At 34.4% G+C, this 16,412-nt stretch overlaps 2 protein-coding genes across 2 annotated transcripts in view; both read right to left on the reverse strand.

The window, feature by feature from the left end:
* The window catches only part of LOC111084398 (cathepsin L1-like), a 19,797-nt gene extending 15,982 nt beyond the window's left edge, over window positions 1-3,815 (reverse strand). The window contains exon 1 of the mRNA XM_022381123.1: window positions 3,727-3,815. Within this exon, the coding sequence (XP_022236831.1) occupies window positions 3,727-3,800 (74 nt within the window). The 5' untranslated portion in view covers window positions 3,801-3,815. The remainder of the gene's footprint in view (window positions 1-3,726) is intronic.
* Window positions 3,816-3,818: 3 nt separating this feature from the next.
* The window catches only part of LOC106476069 (glypican-6-like), an 88,603-nt gene continuing 76,009 nt past the window's right edge, over window positions 3,819-16,412 (reverse strand). The window contains exons 6-9 of the mRNA XM_013936745.2: window positions 11,776-11,906; window positions 8,677-8,951; window positions 7,039-7,214; window positions 3,819-5,122 (exon numbers count right to left, since the gene is read on the reverse strand). Coding sequence (XP_013792199.1) covers window positions 4,893-5,122; window positions 7,039-7,214; window positions 8,677-8,951; window positions 11,776-11,906 — 812 coding nt within the window. The 3' untranslated portion in view covers window positions 3,819-4,892. The remainder of the gene's footprint in view (window positions 5,123-7,038; window positions 7,215-8,676; window positions 8,952-11,775; window positions 11,907-16,412) is intronic.

The following is a 16,412-nucleotide window of genomic DNA, read 5'->3' on the forward strand; positions in this document are numbered from 1 at the left end:
GTATTGAAACCAGGTTTCTAGCGTTGTAATTCCGCAGACATGCCGCTGTGCCACTGGGGGCCCAATGTAGCGCTTGACGAATTGTTAGGATTGAGGTTTTATGAAGCTTAATTTAGAAGTATGCTAAAATTTTGTCTGTATGATAATTCTGAATAAAATTATTGAGGTTGGTGGGTTTTTTAGCACAAAGCTACAAAAAGTATTACTGCGCGGGGGAATAGAACTTCGGACTTTAAACTCCAAGGTTTAGTGCTATTCATACAAGTGAATGAAATCATACTGGACCTCCATGAAATTGTCTTTCTTCTTGAAATTTTCATCTAACTTAAAACGTACCAGCAAGAAAACATTACACAAAGCTCACGAGGTCATTCACTAAACTGACAAATACAAAATAAAAATACTATCACTGATATACACAATACCAGTCGATATCTAACTATATGTCAAAATGGACATGCATACATTTGTAATTATGGCACAAGAATCTTTATAGCTTGTACTAAGACTAACACATATATACAAGTAGTACGTATAAAAAGAAAGAGAAATCAAGGAACTCTTCACAAAGTGGAAAGTTTAGGCCTAACACGACAAAGGTAAAATAATTCTCGTACTGTGACATATTTTGGCACAGATGTTCTTATCATCACAAATTAACTGTTGACGAGTAGATAGAGAGTAAAATAGAACTTTCTAACACTAATGAAGAACGCCTTCTCAAGCTTACAAAAATTTATCTATCAATGTATTTTTTTAAATTTAGGGTTTCACTGTAATTTCGGAACAGTAGAACTGTACACGTACCATGGTTGTTCTATTTTACTGCGTGTCACAAAACTTGAATATTTTCATCACCAAACTTTTTATTTAGTTTTTGTTTGTAGTTAAGCACAAAGTTACACAAGGGGTTATCTGTGCTCTGCCCACCACGGGTATCAAAACCCGGATTTTAGCGTTGTAAGTCCGCAGACATACCGCTGTGCCACTGGGGGGCTTTATTTAGTGACGCATAGAAAGTTTTATTTGTTTATTTTTTGGTTGTTAAGCTCAAAACTAAACAATGGACTATCTGGGCTATGCCCGCCACAGGTATCGGAACCCGGTTTATAGCATCATAAGCCTTCAAACTTATCGTTGAGCCACTGGGGTGGGGGGCTGCACAGAAGGAATAAACTGAATATGGGAATGAGAGTGAAATTATATTTGGCTCACTCTGTAGTAAAACGAATATGGATTTACGAGTATATGCGGTCATGTTTCTTGTATGAGCAATTTTCATGTTTTTATGGACAAACACAGACAAGACTAATAATATGTATGCATTGTTTGCAAGTAAGCTTCCCTCGATATTAAAGTATGGAAGTGTGCAACTAAATATGTGCCTGATTTCGTCACATTGTGTGTGACCCTTGTTTTACTTTTAATGTGCAATAGTTCACATCATAAATGTGCAATAACAGCAGTTCAAGTCCTACAGATGTAGAATCAACTTTTATGTATATCAAAGAAAGTATAATTGTATAGATAACGACTGAAATTACTGTGAAAATGTGGACGATGTTCTAAGTTTTCCATATGCTATAACAATGAATTCAGATCTGGTGAAAGCCTCTACTTCTGCATTGTGTATTTCAGGAATGATGAGTAATAAATAAATCAATCTTGCAAATTATCACAGTACCAAAATATTATTGTTGTTTTTAGTGCAAAGCACAACAATGGGCTATATGCCTTCTATCCACCACTGGGAACTGAACCCCAGTTATCAGTGTTATAAGCCTGCAAGCTTACTGCTAACCCACCGAAGAGGGATGGGATGGTGGACAGCACCAAAACAGGTTATTTACTGAGCTACATGTATATGCGAGATCTAATGGTTAAAAGAGCAATGAGACAAGGAACTCGTGGACTAAAATCCTTCATGATTTCCTTGAACCTCTAAATACAATTCTCCAGGTCTAATTGTAGTTGGGTCTCCTGACCAACAAGTTCACCAGCACGTTTCACATCAGAGTAGAAATCGCAATATAAACAGTGCTGCTAAATCAGTGTTTAAATTCTTTCCTCATAACTAACTGAAGAATTCAGTTTTAACTGCCCACAACACAGGCAAAAGTAAAAAAAAACAACGACAAAGAAATACATATTAAATTAATTTTTCATCTGCAAGAGTAGTTTAACATTTTTCTACAGTATATTTGCATATTTTTTAATTTGTTTTGATTTTTCATACATAAAATGCCTATTGTCAAGAGCTGGTAGTAAACATTCTTCTGCAGAAAAACATTACTTGTGGCATTTCTATTAAAAATGCCTGACATATGACGTAAGCATTCATATGTTTCCTACAGTACGACTGTGTACAAACAGTCTTATGTGAATGGATTAAAGATGCAACACAGCTTCAAAGAGGTAATGTAAAAAAGATGTTTACGCAAGTGAGTTTTGACATTTCTACCAGCAAGTGGGAATTGTGGCTCTATCAGATTAACTGTGAAATTTACTTTATTTCGCTGTAAAATACTGATTTGCAGAATTAATTTTGTTAATGAATAGAAAGTTGTGAACAACCTAAAAACATATATATATATGGTTACTCCAGTATAAATTGCTGGTTGCACTGTTCAAGCATAAGTTTATTTCTTACTAGTGTATAAGATATATATATGTTCTGTTTAAAGATGAGTTTCAAGATGCTAATAAACTCTGAGCAGGCATATTACTTCTCTAAGTATGTGGAGTGTTGAAATGCAGGTGTGAAGTATCTTTGTTTAAAAGTATTAATGTATAATGTGTATCAGTAATGCAGTATTAAAGGTTTGAGCCAGTCATCAAATATACAATATTGATTTTCTACATAGAAAAATTATTACTCTGTACACACACACACACCAAATAAAATTTTATCCTTTTAGAAAGAGCTATTACTGTATACGATTTTAACTCTTTACTCTGTGATAAGCTTACCAGCCAAAGAAATAAGAAGGAAATAACTGAAGCATCTTGAAACAGGCCTTCCAATGGCACATCAAGAACAATACAAAGTTAATTTTAGGGACAAGTTAAAGAAAAGTGGGACAGATTCTAGGGACAAATAGCAAACTATTAATACGACATCTCATCAAGGTAGATGGCTATTAATACATATTTAGTAATGAATGATGTATTCACCTTACAGGCTTTTTATGTCTTTATACATTTGATACACATGTCAATTTCTCTTAGTACCAAGAAGACTAACGGAAACCTCTCTAGTAAAATTTGGAACGTTTGCATCAGCCAGATTGTCACTCAAAAGGTTTCTGCTATAAATGATCAGCCTGAGAAGCTAACACACAAACTCTCTCCTTTCACCCTTGAATAAAGAAAAGTAGGGAGTTTTGACAAAAAAACTTGGGGGAGGTGGATGAAAACATAGGAAATTAAAGTAAGGGCATTCCAATTGGGGAAGGGGGATGAAAATATAAGAAATTAAAGTAGGGGCATTTGAAGATAGTCAGCATTCCTGTTTAACATGCACATAGGTTAAGATAAAAAACTGTAGTTTTTTTATTGGTAAGATATCATGTTTGAATAGATTACTTTACTGTTTTTAGCAGATACAAATTCTGCTTCGTTGCCATCCATGATAAACTCTAAAAAAAAAATTGTCAAGTGTTCTAATATCTTATCTTCATCCCAAACATTTCAAGTAAGACTTTTGTAACTGTCAGTCAAACAAACAAATACAGTTGAGTAAACAAAACATAGACTAAATTGGCCGTAAAAAATACTATACAATTAGATAACTGAAACATAAATAAGACTTACAAAAATGATATCTTTGTCTATGTTAAAGTCCTGTACAAGATGTGCCATGCACCAGATTCTCTGTGACATTCAAATGTAAAAATGTCACAATATATATATATAAAAGAAAGTCACGGTTCATTTGTTTTTGGCTACTTCTAAAGGTTCATGGCTCAATATACTGAACAAAAGTTACTATCTTACTTTTATACTTTCAAAGATAGCTCACGTCTTGAGTAACAACATGTTCGGAATTTATGTAAACTGAATCATACTAAAATCCACTAAAAAGTTATAACTGATAACACATACATTCACAAATTTGAAATATAACTTAAAAATTTACAAGTCCTTATAAAACCACTATATAACCTTCTTTAGCGATTGAAGGTATGGTTCAACACAAATATTAGCTTCTTAATAAACCAGAATGTATTGCTATACAACAGCGTTAATTTTAAGTACAGACAATGATGGCTACATTAATTTTAAGTACACAGTTCATACTGTATACACATAGTTTTCACAAGTCAGAGGAACTTAGTAACATAAAAGGTTAGCACATTGTACTTTTGTATTACAATAAACACAATGACTTAAATTAAGGAGTACATATGGTGAAACACATAATAATATATAAAACCAATGTGTTTCGCATTAAAAGTTTTCTGTATGTAAATATTGATACAACCTAATTGTCCAACTGATCTTGAAAATTCCACATTATCTTCTAAAGACTTCTTAGCAACATTGTGAATTAATTTTAACTATTTTGAGAATGTTTTGTTATGACGTTATGGTAACCTATTTAAGGTATTTGGATTTTAAGACTTAAAAAAAAAAGATTTTCATATATTTATGGTAAGCGTATATATATATAGATAGTGTATCGGGCTAAATTTTTCAACCGTTTTATCTCTTCACTAACTTTCAAGTTATAGAAAGTACACCTAGTCCTGAGTTTGGAAGCTGCTAAGTCCAGTAACATGCCATTGCTGAATAGTTACAGCCATTTTTTTTCACCTAAGAGATGGTAAACATTCCTATAGAACTCTTGAACATTTATATCTAACTAGAATATGTCCCTGTTTTCTTTTTCATCACAAGATAGCACAGTACACAAAGATTACTGTTGACACCATGAGAAAATTGGAGGAGGTCATTTTTGGAGCTGTTGATAACTTTTTTGGTGGAGTTTTAGTGGAATCTGCTGGCCACATCGGGGCTGCAGGAGCTCGAGTAGTGGAGTAACTGAAATAGATGTCATGAGAGTTGTCGTCTTCGGTGTCGTCAGGCATCCATCCACTTCCACTACCACTACCATCATCCACTAAAGAAGATCAGATAAACAGTATCAGTACGAAGTACTCATAACTAGGCAAACAGCTAAAACTCTTATCATGTGTCTTAAGTACTTTACTTGTTTCTAGAAAAAATACAAATGCTGATTAAGCCACTGTGATTGAGACAATCGATATAAGGGATGAGTATGACTGTGATGTGGTGAAGGTTAACTACTAGTGTATGAACACATGGTGTTGATGAAAAGTCGAATAAAGCTTAAATAATATATCATAAAAATAACTAGTCTTGTTACACTGGTTGATGACAAGTCGAAGAAAGCTTAAATAATTCATCATAAAAAAATAACTAGTCTTGTTACACTGGTTGATGACAAGTCGAAGGAAAGCTTAAATAATGCATCATAAAAAAGAACTAGTCTTGTTACACTGGCTGATGACAAGTCAAAGAAAGTTTAAATAATGCATCATAAAAAAAGAACTAGTCTTGTTACTTTGGTTGATGACAAGTCGAAGAAAGCTTAAATAATACATCATAAAAAAAGAACTAGTCTTGTTACACTGGTTGATGACAAGTTGAAGAAAGCTTAGATAATTCATCATAAAAAAAGAACTAGTCTTGTTACACTGGTTGATGACAAGTTGAAGAAAGCTTAAATAATTCATCATAAAAAAATAACTAGTCTTGTTACACTGGTTGATGACAAGTTGAAGAAAGCTTAAATAATTCATCATAAAAAAAATAACTAGTCTTTAAAGTTCGCATTTCTTGGGTTGTACACTGCTAAGTCACACAAACAATCCATTTCAGGAAATTGAATTTTTATTTTTTCTGGTCAAAACTACAAAATCAGCTACATATGTTTTGAAAAATCAAACCTATCATTGAAACGGTAACGATTTCGCATTGACTTCAATAATAGTTTAGGTAAAGTTAAAATATGCTGATAATTATCCTTTAAAAAAAAACTCAATTTTAAATCTCGTTGCTTAGACTCTAATCCAGTGCTGCCATCTAGTAGCTACATCTTTACAATTTAAAAATTATGTTTGCAAAAACTACTCATTTTAATAGCAAGCACTTCTAATAGTACAATGTCCCAATATTTTATCAACCAAATTTGAATTTCAAAGTGACATATATGACACTTTGATGCATTATATTTGTAATATCAACCTCAAAATAAATTTATTTTCATCTGAGAATACACTTGTTCTCTGAAAATTAATTTAATTACTCTGTTACAAACGTACTTCAGCTTAGGTTTCTCAGTTGTTGTTTTTTTTTTTGCTAGGTATTATTACAAACTGTAACTACAGCAAAAATTACGAGTGATAATTAAACCGTAGTAAAAACGAACTAGTGAGAACATATATCTTAATAACCACAAATAAACCAGATATACATCCATTTCCCACCATGAATTGAATACTGCTTATAACTGTTTCACTCAACACTCTTGTAAAAGAAAAATAATTTTAATAAATTAATAAAAAATAATAATTTCAGCATACAAGAGCAACGACTGCTTAGCAGAGAGTGCCTGTTTTGTTTGTTTATTTGTTGTTAAGAGCAAAACTACATAATGGACTATCTGTGTTGTCCCCACCACAAGTATGGAAACTCAGTTTTTAGCTTTATAAATCTTCAGATTTGCTACTGAGCCACTGGGGGAGAGGGAACATGGACATATGCACGTACCTGAGAAAAAAACTCACGAGAGGTAAGTTAAACAATTCAATGAAGGACATACTCTGTCCTCAATAAAAGCATATGATAACATATATTCACACAATTGACCTACTTCAGCTTGTAGCATGAAAAAAAATCTCAATACTCCTAGGTTTGTTGACAAGATGGAGAAAAAATCCCATTGTTGAACAGTTTACTTAAGTTGTAGTGGTCATTTAAAAAAGTGCAACATGTTTAACAAATTAAACTCACTTGGAAATTCCCATTCTACATCCAGTCCTCTGTATGCGTTATTTAACTTGACAGTTATCAGCTGAAGCACTAAGTTTTGCTTGGTTATTGCAATATTCTGTCTTGTAACATCTAGGCTGACTTCTGGGTTGTCTTTTTGGTTCATAAGCCCATTACCCACCAATGCAGCTTCGTACCTGAGTGTCAAAGTAAAAAAAAAGATTAAGGATTTTGGGTTATTCTAATAAACTGTGTAATCTATTGTTTAGAACTTATTATTAGCATTATTATTATTATTATTAACTTATAAAAAGAAATCTTAGAAATTATGAACAATACATCATAAAAATTGAACTTGACTTGATAAATAGTGTTACCTACACCAGTTTTGTTTCAATGGTTTATAAAAAATCTAAGAAAACTTGCAACAATACATCATAAAAAATATGACTAGACATGATAAATAGGGTTACCAACACTAGTTTTGTTTCATCAGCTGATAAAAAATCTAAAAAACTTGCAACAATACATCACAAAAAATAGAACTAGACATCATAAAATTGTGTTACCTACACTAGTTTTGTTCCATTGGTTGATGGAAAAATCTAAGAAGACTTGAACAATATATCATAAAAAATAGAACCAGACTTGATAAATAGTGAAGTTGCAAGAAAAGAGAATAATGTTCTTCTTATATTTAATAAAACCCCAAAACATCTTTAAGTACAAAACAGATTATTGTGATTTAATTATTACAGAAAAACAAAAGTAAAAATGACTTGATGAAAGTAAGAGATCTGATTTGATATTGATGTAAGCTTGAAAGTTGAGTTCTAAATAATCAAGTAAAAGATTAATACTCTTGAAAAAATCAAGAATATCTTAACGTGTTGTTCTATTTCTTACTCATGATATAATATAAAACACTTAAACACTTTGATTTCAAAGTTTCTAACATGTGACTGACAACTTTCGATATGTTTAATGATAGAATGTTTTGCGGAACTGTAGCATAGAACTAGGTGGGGTAATTTTGAAATGGAAAATATCTGATGTATCAAGGATGAATTTTAATATAAAGAGCTTTTGGAAAGATTAATTCATTACAAACATGATTTGCCATTAACTATAGTTAAATGTTTCTATATTTTCTGAATTACGATCACTATGTTTTTGATCTAATTTTTAATGTGTTTAATAATCTTAAGCAGTGAGCTTAACGAATCTTTTACATAGTTTATATTATCATAGATTTCTTTATTATTAAGCACAAAAGTTACACAATGAGTTATCTTTGCTCTACCAACTGCGGGTATCGAAACTCGAATTTTAGCGTTGTAAGCGTGAGACTTACCACTGAGCCACCGAATTATCGCAGGTTTAACTACAAGTACCAGAGGATCACTAAGTACTATCAATTTATGATTCCAAATTATCGTTATCACTAATCAATTTTTGAACTGACAATCATTCTTGTTTTCGTAACACATACTACACTGCAGTAAATACAAAATATACTTTCATGAAAATAATATTTTTTACATATGTGTATCTAAACGAGCACAACGACACCTATAATTATAATCTGTACATGTGAGCTCTATAAGCCAAATGTTTTTATTTGTGTTACTAGATGGCAGTACATTCTGTCACACTTACTTTGCTTTCGTTAGCCCATTCCAACAACTTCCTTGGCTGTTTCTCGTTGTTCTATCGCCTGAAACTTTTGGATTATCGCAAAGTTCATTTGGTAAGTTTGCCCAAAAATTCTTAGTCCGTCTGAGCTTCTTTTTGATTTTCCCTAAAAGTTGATTCAGGACGCTTTTGGTAGCTTTGTTGTCGTCATGTCTTGGACTAAATTTGAATGTCTTGAACTCCAACTCTTTCCTAGTATCTCTTTTTCCTAGACGAGGCCGCCCACATTTTTGAAACAACTGGAAAAGTACACACGCCGCATTGACATAAGCAGAAAATCAAAAGTTTTAATAGTAAAACTCATAGCATGCTAAGATGTGTGTACTTATTGTACTGGGCAAAATCCTAACTCATTCATACAAAACCAAGTTCATTCAGAACAGTCGAAAAATTAAAGAGTTAGTTTTAATGTTCCACGTTTTCTGAAACAATTTCAAACAAATACAAGTTTAACAACAAAAATTAAGTACTAGCAAAAGGTTAAAACATATAACAATTTTAAACTAAATATCATATAATTCGGATAACTTCAACAAAGTATTAGTTTAGTACAAGTTACAGCTTTTATTGTAAGGTTTGTTTGTAATTGTAATTAAGCACAAAGCTACACAATGGGCTATCTGTGCTCTGCCCACCACGGGTATCGAAACCCGGATTCTAGCGTTGGAAGTCCGCAGAAATACCGCTCTGCCACTGGGGGGATTTTATTGTAAGGAAGATTATTTTTACGTTTCTTACCTGTTATAAAAAAATAATCTTTATGATTAGCAAAAGCTGTAACTTGTAATAAAATAATACTTAATCAGTTAGTAAATTAAAAACAAAGAAAAATAAGTAATTCATCTATTTTAATTTTCACAGTTCAAGAAGATAAGAATTTTCTACAGGAAATATGACATTGTAAATAATACAAGTAAAATACTTTATAACAGAGAAAATAGATTTCAAACGAAAGGATCACAATAACTCATACCACTCTTAATTAAAAGTTCAAGCTACCCAGCCCTAAAAGAAAATGCTTTTTTTCCCCTGGAAGTGTTTTTTTTTTTTTTTACAGCCATTAGGTGTGCGAATTTTTTTTAATCCAGTTTATATTTTAAATGATTAAAATATGAGGTAAAAACTTTCATTGTAGCATTTCAAACTCTCCGTTTCTATCAACGGTAGTTTACTATAACAATTTGTACTATTGTTAATTAGAAACTGTTACAAAATGTTAATAATGCAAAGAAACTGCATATATTCGTTTTCTACCGTAGTCACAACAACGGTTAGTTCAGCTAGTATCAAGTTAACTTCATCACTATTTATTCTGACTATAAGTATTGTAAAGTTAGAAAACTGGAAGTATTCGTACTCTTATTAAGCATGAAGTACTACTTGATGAATAAGGAATCCATTTACTATTTCCCAAGCTTTCCTTTTTCTACAGTACCTGAGCCACAAAGAGGCATAATGAAACATAGGCCATTTATCATGGAGACGTATCTACCCGGCAGATCGCGCTGTTGGCCAACTCCCAGTGATGCCCCACTGGGCTTTTCTTGCTGCCGCCAGTGCATTCTATCCATAGCTAACAAGGTCAAACGTGTTCAGTCGTACTTGTTCGCACAGACTTGGTTGGAGGCAGAGATTCTACTATGTCACCAAACTCGAATAAATGGGTAAATGATCCGCCAAAAGAAACGTTCTCAGACGCTACGCCTTAATTGTTAAAATGGGTGAGTGTCAATGGATGCACCTGACAACAGTGATGGACGACAACGGCTGAAGTTTATCGCTTCAATCTTTCTGATGAAGCACGAAAATAAGAAGCCCACGTGCAACTTCACACGCACATTCTCGTTGCTTTATATACGCTTTTCACGAGTAACGTAGAGCATAGCCAAATACGAACTTTGCTTCTTGACTATGAGTAAAAGAAACAACAAAATATTTTACTTTATGTACATATACCCGAGTTTAAGTTTTATAAGAAGAAAAATATCTAACGTAGAGCTTATATTATAAAATAAGTTGTTCGTAAGAAGCAGAGTTGGTTGTTGTATCCACACCACGGTCGCCCAAGGACACGAACACGAGAAAACAACCAGCTTGTAAACGATACAAAGTCGTCATCTATTAAACTATAAGAAAATTAATAGTGAAATGCAAGAAAAACGTCAAAAAAGAATATGTATCCATCCTCCACTTTTCGCATAAATTTCACCAACTCAAAAAATTCCCTAAATACAAAACAGGCTATTGTGATTTAAGTCTTAGAAAGGGAAAAAATGTGAAAATGGCTTAACGCCAATATCAGTATACGAATTTGAACAGAACCTACTTTATAACCACTTATTTTAGGTTATTCTAAGACACCAGACTTTACCAACCCAAAATACAGATTGTAAGAAGAATCTGTATCATTGTTTAGACGAATCTACTGAAAGTTAACACTAGAAATGCACCTGAAGAAACCTAAACCCCCTTTTTTTCCTGTAAGATTGATATCTTCATAACTTAATGATATATTTCACAAACATTGGATGTAGCCTCATTCTACCACAGGGTAGATGAATGTGCTACCTAACAATCAACATATCTTGATTAAGCAAGATATAAATATTTAAAACCACGTCCCACCAGCAATCGATATCTGAATAGAAAACTCCTACATCAAGGTACACTCACCTTATTCAAAACAGCCTGACTGTTTTCCTGAAAGCTCTACATCACGGTATACTCACCCTATCCGAAACTGCCCGATTGTTCTTCATAAAGCTCTACATCACGGTATACTCACCCTATCCGAAACTGCCCGATTGTTCTTCATAAAGCTCTACATCACGGTATGCTCACCCTATTCGAAACAGCCCGACTGTTCTCCAGAAAGCTCTACATCAAGGTACACTCACCCTATTCGAAACAGCCCGACTGTTCTCCAGAAAGCTCTACATCACGGTATACTCATCTATCCGAAACAGCATGACTTTTTTCTGAAAGCTGTACATGAAGGCATGCTCACCTTATTCAAAACAGCCCGATTGTTCTCCATAAAGCTATACGTCATGGTATACTCACCCTATCTGAAACGGCCTGACTGTTCTCCTGGAAGTTCATGACAGCTTCGGAGATTCTGATCTCAATGGGATCTACAACAGCTTCGATGTTAAAGGAACTTTCTAGTCGGACAGCCAACATCAGAAGAGCCTCTGATCATGGAAGAAAAGCAAACAAACAAACAAAAACGATTAATATAGCGCCAACAATATATACTAAAAATTACTAAGTCACGAAAAATGGATCATCAATCCACAGGAAACGAAATAATATTACCTGAAGGTTGAGTTTCATCAGAGAAGCTTCGTTTGTTTGATGCTTTCAATATTCACGTAAAGCTACACGAGGGCCATCTGCGCTGGAGGGAAGGTTAACATCACATATAACAAGCTCTATGGTTACACTAATCGAAAAGTGGGATTCAACTGTCATTCTTATAACGTACTTAAGGCCCTAAAGTGCGGGAACGACCTTGCAACAACGGGACACAAACCGTGGACTTTTGGATTCATAGTTCGAACACGCTAACGACTGAACCACGTCAAGACCAAGAAGTAGAGTATTGTCCAACGCATTTCAAAGATTTACCAATTGAAATTCACTGCTGTTGTATAAGTAACACACCATCACATCAATGATTCTCATTGTAATTCTGTGATATCAAGTTATCAATTGACAGATTATGGGTCCGGCATGGTCAGGTGGTTAGGGCACTTGACTCGCAATATGAGGGTCGTGGGTTCGAATCCCCTGTCCCACCAAACATGCTCACCCTTTCAGCCGTGGAAGCGTTATAATGTGACGGTCAATTCACTATTCGTTGGTAAAAAAAAAAAAGAGTACTCCAAGAGTTGGCGGTGGGTAGTGATGACTAGCTGCTTTCCCTTTAGTCTTTTACTGCTAAATTAGGGACGGCTATCGCGGATAGTCCTCGTGCAGCTTTGCGCGAAATTCAAAACAAACAAACAATGTACAATTTTAGTCCCACAAACTAGAAAACTTCAGCTTTCTTGTCAGAATTTGTGCCTTCGTTGCCTTTGTTGTCGTGGTTTTTTCTCCTAGTCATAAAATTTCCGAAACCAGCCATGCACTTATAGATTTTTTATTATAACTAGCATTTTTTAATGAAAGATATACTCACGAGAGCTACCTCTTGAACGTTCTTTATATAATATATTGATATTCCTTACCATAGCGATGGTGTTAAAAGTTGAAATGAGTGCAGTAAGGTTAACGAGCTTTCTTCGGCCATCTTTTTTTTTTCCGTCCTCGCATCTATCATGCTGCCAAATATGTCACGAAAAACTGAAGAACCTATTTATCACCGGACTTTTACAGACAAATATCATACCTTTCATTGAAATCATCCAGCGTATCGCAGTTTTCAACCTTTATGACAAATTGTCCTACTTTTCAGAAGTGTGCAGCTTATCATATATTACCTGTTGTATGTATTTCAGTCAGTGTAGGTCAAATCAGCACCCAATGGAATTGAAATCAAAAGATTTACTAATAAAATGCTCCCTGTAACTTTTAAAAACACTGTCACGATGACGTTAGAGATACTTCCTGTTGATGTGGTTACGGGTTAAATATCGTTAACTTGGGAACACAATCACAATGACGCTAGAGATGCATCATACTTTTGAATCTTTGATAACCCCCGGGTATTTCTTATTGTCGACTTTGAAATAATACTTTAAAGTAACAGTAACTATATATACCTTTTAACTTCTGATCAAAGCAATTCACCTACGTAGATAAAAACGAGAAATAAAAATAGTAGTGAATATACCTAATTTAATATACTCTTCTTACTTATAATAACTGGGATGCATTTATTGATTAGTTTCGTACTCTCTTAATTAACAACATTTTCGGCCGTAATCCCAATAGTCTCGTGGTGGCAGCGGTAAGATTACGGACTTGCAACGCAAAAATCCGGGTTTCAATTCCCCGCAGTGGCCACAGCAGATAACTCGATGTAGCTTTACTTTAAAACAAACAAAAAATAATCCCAATATCAAATAAGGTTCGACTATCTTAGGAGATTTAGGTTAGTCCTGAATCCACGTGGGCCTCAAGCTTCAATGATGATTTTTGTTGACTTGACACTAGGGTATGTACTTGTTTGCACATTTTATTCTGCATTTTTTCTTATTTTGAAAAATCAGCGAGTCAGATTACTTAGCACATACATTCACTGCTTTTTTTTTTATTTCTGATATTATAAAAGACTGTAGATGCCATTTTGAAAAACTGTGGAATACTAATTCTAGGTTTTACCTAACCCAATCAATCCACGTGATCTTCACCACTTATTGACGTAATGGGCATCTGGTTAAAAGACACTGTTTGACATAATATTTCTGATGACCTTTTCTATGTAAAAGATTACCTACTGGTCGTGAAGATATATTTCATTTCAAGCAATTGATAAGTTAAGTGGATGTAAATGGTTACTGTTGTTTTTTTTTACGTAAAGCTACACAACGGACTATATGCACTTTGTTCAAAGCGCCGAATCGAATCCTGGAGTTTAGCATTGTAAGTCTGGTAACTTACCGCTTACCCACTGGAAGAGCGGATGTGAATGGTTTGTTTGTTAATTTGAAGTTAAGCACAAAGCTACACAATGGGCTATCTGTGCTCTGCCTACCACGGGTATCGAAACCCGGTTTCTAGCGCTGTAGGTCCAAAGACACAGCGCTGTGACACTGGGGGGCGGGGTGTGAATGGAAGAAAAATACTGAAATAAATATTAGTAATATGTGTTAACAATATATAACTTATTTTCTACTCATTCAACTCCTCCCTCTTTCTACGTAGTTAAAAGTCAAAAACAACTACCATCGATGGACACCTCTATAGATTGGTTACTACGACATTCCAGCGACCCACATTGCATCTAAGCGGTGAAGATGAAAGAGGCCGCCAGAGGGAGCCCGACAGGTTTAGTCTTTGGCAAGACGTGAGCTGCATAGCTGTTTGCTGCTCGTTCACATGGCGAGGATGTATTTATTATCTATTTCGTGCAAATATAATTCAAGGTAAAGTGTCCTGTGGTAGAGCATGTTTGGTATCTTACCTCTAGGGTTGTACTTTGTATTCAGAAAACACGTTTGACGTCTTCTTGTTACCTAAACGGTGTTAGGAATTCACGCCGTTGATCCGGCCAAATGACTAATGATTACCCGGCGCTAGTCCCTACGATAGATTTTTAAGAAAATGTCTGATAAGCTAACAGTTTTATAATTAATCGCGTGTCACTAATGGTTGCACATCATCAAATTGCGTATTTCCTTCCGGCCAGGGCATGCTCTGATCAGGCAGAGCAAACTCCTGTTGTGTTCCTTCGTTGCTCAGGTCAAGTTTGGAGCGTGATTTCAGTATTTAGACAGAATACAACCACCAACCATGGCAAAAAATCTAGGCGTTATATCAGTGACGTTAAGTGTCATGGTGCCACCTGATAACAAGCCGAAATTATCTTTCGGTTTTGGTGACTCCCTAAAAAGAGACGTAATACTTATTAACACGAAGGAATTAAATGTAGCCCAAGATATTAGAAATATAATATTTAAAGCAGCAACAGGAACATTATTTCTGGATGAGAAAATAGTCTTTTATTAGCTGATGTTTATAACTTTTGGCAGCAATGACGCCGCGACTATACGTGTTTCTTTACACGTTACTCGGGTAATTTCGAGGGAGACTCGGGTCACTCTCCCTAAGGTATAAAGAAACAGGTCAATGATAGAATACAGTGCCGAGGTTGCACGCGTATCACATTAAACATTCTTTTGATTTTAAATAACATGAAGACAGGTTACCTCACGAGGGCTGAAAACTTGATTTTCCTTACAGTTTTAAAGCAAATTGAAAATGTAATTTTCAACAATCCCTAATTTTGGGCTAATGACCAAAAAGAGAAACCAGAAACAACTGGTGCCAAAAGGGCTGTGCCTGGCTCTTTGGATCGAATAATAAGATTGACTCTCACTTTTATAACGCGCCCACGGCTGAATGCGCGGAGGGTGTTAAGCGACTTCATTCTTCTAACCTTGAACAGTTCAATATGCAGCCCAGAACTCTAACCTATCCTTTCTGTAAAGAAATATTCTGAGAAAGAAGAAAAATTTAACAAGATTTGTTGAAGCTCATAAATGAAAGGAATGCATCAAGATAAAAGGTTTGACTGTTGTTTTTTTGGAAAGGTTTAGTCAAACATCACCAAACTTTAATTAACAGTTGTGGAACATATACATTACCCTAACACTATACAGTAAAATTAACTTCAAAGACGGTGTTTTTATCAGAATAAGATTGACCATGTGAACCATTTTGAGTTAGATCTTCAATAATAAGTTTCACATGTCAAACTTGTATATTCGTAATGTTAGGCAAACACATAGGTTAAAAAAAACAATTAGAGACAAAAATGTCAAACCCTATAACCCAAGCGCCTTCAAAATATGGACTTTTCTTCATCAGGGGCGAATTCTAATTTGCACCTGATGAAGTAAAGTCCACTTTTCGAAAGCGTTCTGGTTATAGGGTTTCTTATTTTTGTCTCAAACTTTTATATAATATTCGAGGAGGTAATTTTTTTAAATGATAAAAATATGTGGACATCAAATTGAATGAAATATGCCTAC

The sequence above is a fragment of the Limulus polyphemus genome, unplaced genomic scaffold, assembly GCF_000517525.1.
Source record: "Limulus polyphemus unplaced genomic scaffold, Limulus_polyphemus-2.1.2 Scaffold152, whole genome shotgun sequence".
Lineage (NCBI taxonomy): Eukaryota > Metazoa > Arthropoda > Merostomata > Xiphosura > Limulidae > Limulus > Limulus polyphemus.